General features: G+C 51.8%; 1 protein-coding gene across 3 annotated transcripts in view; it reads right to left on the bottom strand.

Annotated features, from left to right (window-relative positions):
- RRP1 (ribosomal RNA processing 1) overlaps positions 1-6391 on the bottom strand; it is a 33125-nt gene extending 26734 nt beyond the window's left edge. For 2 of the 3 annotated variants that reach the window (XM_063113939.1, XM_063113958.1), the window contains exons 1-5: positions 6202-6391; positions 5091-5173; positions 4123-4180; positions 3251-3336; positions 1381-1442 (exon numbers count right to left, since the gene is read on the bottom strand). In XM_063113939.1, the coding sequence (XP_062970009.1) occupies positions 1381-1442; positions 3251-3336; positions 4123-4180; positions 5091-5173; positions 6202-6334 (422 nt within the window). In that variant the 5' untranslated portion in view covers positions 6335-6391. Of the gene's footprint in view, positions 1-1380; positions 1443-3179; positions 3337-4122; positions 4181-5090; positions 5174-6201 lie in introns of all 3 variants that reach the window. The other variant, XM_063113948.1, reaches the window with a different exon arrangement.
- Positions 6392-6605: the final 214 nt, after the last annotated feature.

A 6605-nucleotide genomic window follows, 5' to 3' on the forward strand; every position in this document is an offset into this window, starting at 1 on the left:
TGCCCAGGGCAACAGGGGAGGCTGCCAACATCCTTGACATGGTCTCTGCATTAAATCACTACTTACAATAAGGATGAAATTACTTTTGTAATAATAGACAAAAAAAAAGTTAACTAAAATAAAATTGTCCCTTTAACATTTTAATTTAGAGTAAATCACGACATCCCTAAGGGGTAACCCATAATACTAAGTCCTAAAATGAGTAAGAGACTCCTGGCCTCAAAGTCCTCACTGGGAATTCAAGCATAGGAATCACTCAAAACCAGAGGCACTATTGCCCTAAATATAAAATCACCCATAGTAATGTAAACCTAGAGAAATTCAGGAACTATGGTCCAATTCCTGATTTTTTTTTTATAAGAGAACAAAAAAAGTGGGTTAGGGGCAAAAATTTGTTAGCTTTGTTACCTTTTTTTTTGGCAGCCGACCTTGGTATTACGAGGCTGTGCTCTAACCAACTGAGCTAATCAGCCAGCCCCTGTGAGCTTTGTAATGCTGAAGATAAAAAAGCCATATAGTAACTCCGGCCACAAGCTGAACTCTCTGGTCTAAGAGGAATTCTGACATCTGGGCACCACTTTTAGTATTCATATACTTGAAATCAACTCCTTTAACGTACACTTTTTAATTACACATCAATTCCAAATACATTTTTCTAAGCCCCTCCCCCACTACAAAAAAGCAAAACAACAAAAGACCACGCAGCAGCGGGACACCGACAGACGTTTTCCAGCACTGTCAGTACAATAAAAAAGCCGTCTGCAAAAATGGTCCCCACGCCACTGTGTGAGCAGCACACAACTCTAGACGGCTGTAACACTGCTACATGTAACATTCCAAAACTAGTTATCTGTTGTAGTTAAAATTACTTTTCAATGTTATTCATAAAAGCTTTCTGAGTTCTTTACACTGAGCACGTACCACCCTCATCACTGGAAAAACATTATAAAGAAATTTTAAATTTCTTAAATTTTCAAAACTTTACAATGACCCCAAACCCCACTTTGTGTTGTGGAACTCAGACTGCCCCCTGAAGTCTGGATGATTTAGTATTTTTGGAACCGGGACCTATTACTGTTGATAACAGAGCTGAACGTGCCGTGTTTTATAAAAAAGCTCCTCAGCTGGACACCCTTTATCACAAGGACTCAATTCTGACTCACGAGAACATGAAAACAAACACCATCACGTCCAGGAACACATGACAAATCTTAATTTTTTAAAATGCTCTCACTTTAAGCACCATTAAGGCTAACATCTTTTTATGCCAAGGAATTAAGAGACATACGTGCCTCCAACCCCCTGGGAAACGAGTCTGAGGGCACACAGCACTCCGACCCCCCACCTCGCCAGGGAGAGGCCCTCGCTGCAGGTACTAACCTTTCTTCCCAGCCCTGCATTCTCACGACCTTCAAGGACTCTTTCAGCACCATCCGCATAAGCTTTGGCACAAAAGGAGACTCATGTTAGTGAAAGCACAGCCCAGACTTCGCCAACCCCCCCCCCCACCCCATGCACTGGAGCCTCTTGAAGCCATAGCCTTGGTCACCTCTGCCTGCCCCAAAATACATGCAGACCCTTAAGAGCTGCTGACTGGCTGATGCTGGGGGACACGACACCACGTCCACAGGGCCCTGGGCAGGAGAGCTCAGGCCTCCCCCTGGGTGAGATGCCCCACTGCCCACAAGCAACAGGAAGTCAGGCGCACAATAGGTAAGTCCCGTCAGCAGCTGTGGTCATAAACTACAGCTGGAGCACAGTGGTCCCTGTGTCAGAAGTGAGAACGGAGAGAAGTACAGCTCCTCCAGGGGAAGCAGAGCCCTAGGCAAAACTAGGCCAGAAACTCGGCATGTCTTTTCAGACCTCACCCAGCAACTTCTGTCCTCAACAGAGAGAACGCAGCTCACTTTCTCCCTGGTCTTCTGGGCGGAAAGACCCTCCCACTACACCTCACAACACAAATAAAGCTCAATACCTGCCTCACAGTCCCGCATCCTCCCACAGGGCTCAGAGCATCATCTGTCCGGTTTCCTGCTTCAGGACATGAACACACTCAGGGACCCAAGCCATGGGAAAAGCTTGACAGAGAGCTCATAGACTAAGAGCCTCACTTACAGAGCATACCCCAGCAGCCAGGACACTGTCCTTGAGGACACTGGAGGCCTGTCTCACACGGCTACCAGCAGCATCCCCAGAGGGTCAGCCTTTATGGCAGGGCTGTGCTGCTGCCCTTGGTCACATGAGGGGGATCATGGGCCTTGAAAAGCAACCAAATTCATCACATAGAAGGACCCAGCAATTACATCCTGGCAAGACAGCATGGTGACTTATAAACCTGTATTTTGTCACAGTGCAATGCCTGGCCCTTGGCCCGCTCCCACACCTACCCACATGAATTCAAATCCTGCCTTCCTTCCTTCTTGGGCTGCATGCTTTGCTCACCAGCTGGCCCTCACTTCAAGAATACGTAACGTATACAGTTGTCCACATAATCCTGGCCCATATCTGAGTTGGACGCTGAGACCCAGGCAGGTCACAATCTATCCTCAGTGAGGCCCAGACACTGCCACACTCAGTGTCCCCACTAGACCACCAACTTCTAGACAGTGACAATGTCCCTTCATCTCAGGAATGCTCCAAAGTCACAGTGTCCACCACCTTCGTAACAAAACTGTGGTTCAACAGGAAGGACAGAAGGGAAGGAGGTAAGAGCAGCAACAGACTTAGTCTGTAAAATTCTGCTTCCCCCTCTATTCCTCAGGGCAAATCAGTAACCTAAATGGGAATGCTACACAGGAAAGGAGAAAGAAAGGGGAGTTCTACACAGCATAATTACAATCATCCTCTGCCTGCGCAAAAAACCCTGGCAGGCTAGACCCTCCACAGCAGACACCTCAGGGGTGACCTTGCCTCCTCTGCTGTGCATCTGGGCCGTGGCCGCTCTAGCAAGGTCGCAATGGCCTCACTACTGATCCGCACCAAGAGGGCACCTGGAACTCTTCTTCTCTGAACCGAAAGTTCACGGCAGTGTTTTAAGGACTAAAGTCCCTCCCCACTGGCTAAGCCTCAAAGAAACGGGACAGGTATCACAGAACCCTAAGCAAGCACATCCCACACGAGGCTTCAGCCGCACGCCCAGCCACTAGACTCAGAGTCACACTGCCGCAGGGTCACCTCACCATGGAGGCCAGACACTGCCATGACGGCGCTGCTGGGAACTGAGACCGCCCGCGAGCCACAGCTGCCTCACCAAGTAGTACTTGTCCAGGCGCAGCCTGTCTATGCCCGGCCACTCGCGGTTCATGGTCTGCCAGAAGGTCTGAAGGAACAGGTGCTCTGGGGAGGAAAAGCCTGACATTAATGCCAGAAAAGAACCGCTGAGGAACGCCAAGCCACTTCGGGCAGTGAGGTGAGGGTACAGGGCAACCTGCTCAGGAAGTTGGTCACATGCAGCCTGAGATCTCTCGGCTCATCCTGCAGAGCTGAGCAGCAGTGCTGTCTCTGGCTTAAAAAACAGGGCTATGAGGCTCCTCAGAAAGAAAAGAAAAGCATGGCCACAACCTGAACCAGAGTGCCATAACCTCGGAGAAACAGGCACAAAGAAGGGGGAGCAACGCGTTGGGCGAGAGAAGCAGCTGCGACCCACTGCCAGGGTGGCACGGGGAGGTCTCCCACACACGCCCACACCCCACCCCCGAGCCAGGCATAGCTGGACAGGATGTGCACGTCAGGACTTTCAGAGGCTCCCCAAGTGATTCCATCTCAGTCAGGATAAAAAACAGAATCAGAAAAATAAACTTTAGGAACTGGACAATGAACAGGTGGAATTCGGTTGAATACCGTGGTAACTCTATACTGGCTCTTTGTTTTAATTTTAAAATGTAAGATACTAGCCTGTTGACTCTTGAACTGAATATATCTGGGGTAAATGAGTTAATGCCTGTGGAACACTTAGAACAGTGTTTCACACACACAAGCAGTCAGCAGACACCAGGACTCTCCCCTGCTCTCAGGTATCGCCTGCTCTAGATCTCAGAACACAAACCTTCTGTGCCTGGTGACTCTGACTCTAGGCAATTCTGGTGTTTACAAATTGGCTTAACTATGGCAGAGTATACTTACGTGTCTCTGTGGTCTGAAAAGCATGGATGAGCTGGGAAATTGTCCTTCCTAGTTCTTCCTGTGCAGGAAACAACAAAAACGCCCTCAGACCCTGAAGTGCTGTGCTCTTACAATGACGAGACAAACATGCTCCACTGTCCACTCATACACTCATCACAAAGAACCCACTTCCATGGGCCTCAGCCCAGGGAACTTGAGGTTTGCAAGTCTCATCCCTGCCACAAAAGGCCTCCTCACAGCTGGGACCAACAGAATGTCACCACAAAGCATGGCAGTCACTGTCTTCCTGACTGAGGCTGTGCCCTGAGCAACAGGGAGTGATGGTCAAAGCAGGGCATGGGAGGGAGCAGCAGGGGGCCTCAGGACACAAAGCCTCCTCACTGGCAAGAGGGGAGCCAACCAGATCCTACCAATAGCTCACTGCCTGCCTGCATCACTATGTCAAGCGTCCCCCAGTGCACTTGCTAAGAAAAAAGAGTCCAGAGCTTCCCTTTGAGACAGTAGTTGAATAGGCATGGGATACAGCCCAGGAATCTTAAACATGTACTCTCACCACCCTGGTGACTCTGAAGGAGAGTAAACAATTCACACTTTGTGAAACACTGATCTAAAAAGGCTAGCAGGAGAAATCCTTGTCTCAAAAGACTTGGAATCTGTCTCTTGGTTTCCACTATTTTAGCACTCGCTCTGCAACGTGGGACAAACATGAAAATAACAACCCATTGTTCACCCATGCCATGATTGCACTGCCTACCACCAGTGTCACTATGGTGCTCAACTCAGCAAAGTACGTCAATGTCCTCAGCAAGTGTAAGACCTGCTCTCAACAGCCATACAGAACAAAGCACCGAAGTTATAAAACTTCTCCCAGCATGTTCGGCCGTCTTAAAATGGGGTCAGCCACATTCCCATCTGTCCTCCCACCACTTCTATCCACCCCAGCTTCTGCTGCCTTCCTATCCACTTACCTGCAGGAGCGGCTTGTCCTGCATCCACATACAATAAAACAGTCCTTTCCATACCTTCAGCAGCTCATCATGAGTGAAACCACCTGCACCAAAACAGGAGCATTCAGATTATACCAACCAACCTTTTAGTGCCAGGAAAGAAGCCAGAGAAACACGGCTGCCTGAATTAGACCACAGTCCTATTTACTGTAAAAGCAATGGGGTAGCACAGTCCAGCCTTCCCCTCTCAACCAATCCTTCTAACTCAGGACCTGCTGTGTCTGTGGCTGCTGGGACTCCTCCAGGTAACTGCCACTTCATTCACTCAAACAAAATTGAGTACGTCAAGTACTTCCTGAGCAGGATGGTGGCCACAAAGGTCAACTTGTTTGTGATAATTCACCCAGCGTTACACTGAAGGTTTGTGCACTTTTCTGTGTTATACTTCAAATATCAGAAGAAAAATCTAATTCAGTTGTTCAGGCTAGGAAGAGAGGTATATAAAACCACTCATTTGGCCAATATTCCTGGAGGCCCTGAGTGTCCTGCCCCCTGTTCCTGGAGTGTGGTTCGCAGACGTCAGTGTGGATCGGGATCACCTGGAGGGCTTCCTAAAGCACAGATTGTAGCCCTAATTGAACAAGTCTGGGACCCTAGTATTCGCTTTTCTAACAAGTATGCAGGCGATGCTGAAGCTGCTGGGGGGCGGGGGAGGCGCACGCTTTGAGAGCCACTGGTACTAGAAACAGTTCACAAGAAGCATGCTCTCAGCCCTCAGGGAGCGTAGCCTCGAGTGAAACTCAGACCACGATCCGCCATGACGGGCCAACACAGGGTGTCCACACAGCGGGCAGCAGAGGATACGGTCTGACGGGGGGGTTCCCAGAGGAAAGGAGGTCTGAGGCGGGAAAGCTAGAGGCTGGAAGGGCAGGGGGTGTCCAGAGGGCCCGCGTGTCACCGCACAACGAGGGACAGCTGCAGGAGCCGGGCGCGCGTGGGGACAGAACCGTCGGCCCCGCCCGGTCGGTCACGTGGCGGCTCTACGCAGTCAGGAGCTCCCCCTAGGCCGCCGCCGCCCCCAGCCCGCCCCGTGCGGCCCGGCCCGGCCACCCCCGAGCCGCCCCGCGCCCACCTGCGGTCCACTGGGTCCTGGCGACGATGTACTTCCGGAGCTTCCTCACCGCGCGGTCCCGGGTCACTTGCTCGTTCCCCGCCAGGCGCTGCGCCAACTGGACCTCGGGCGGGAGCCGCACGCGCGGAACCATGACGACCCCGGCCTGGACCCCGCGCCCGCCTCGGCCGGCGCGCCGCGTGACGGCACAGGCCCGCGCCGCCGCCTCCCGCACGCCACCGCCGCGCAGTGGCCGGGCGGCCTCACTGCAGCCCGCGGCCCGCCTGCGGGGTGGGGCGGCGTCCGCTCTGACACCTGCCCCGGCGGCTCTGTTACCAAAGGCTGCCCGCGAGCACACGCACCGAGGAGGGGCCTCCGCCGCCGCGAGGCATTGCTGCCAAAACGTGTGCCCAAGTCTAGTCTGG

This window comes from Cynocephalus volans, chromosome 1, assembly GCF_027409185.1.
Source record: "Cynocephalus volans isolate mCynVol1 chromosome 1, mCynVol1.pri, whole genome shotgun sequence".
Classification (NCBI taxonomy): Eukaryota; Metazoa; Chordata; class Mammalia; order Dermoptera; family Cynocephalidae; genus Cynocephalus; species Cynocephalus volans.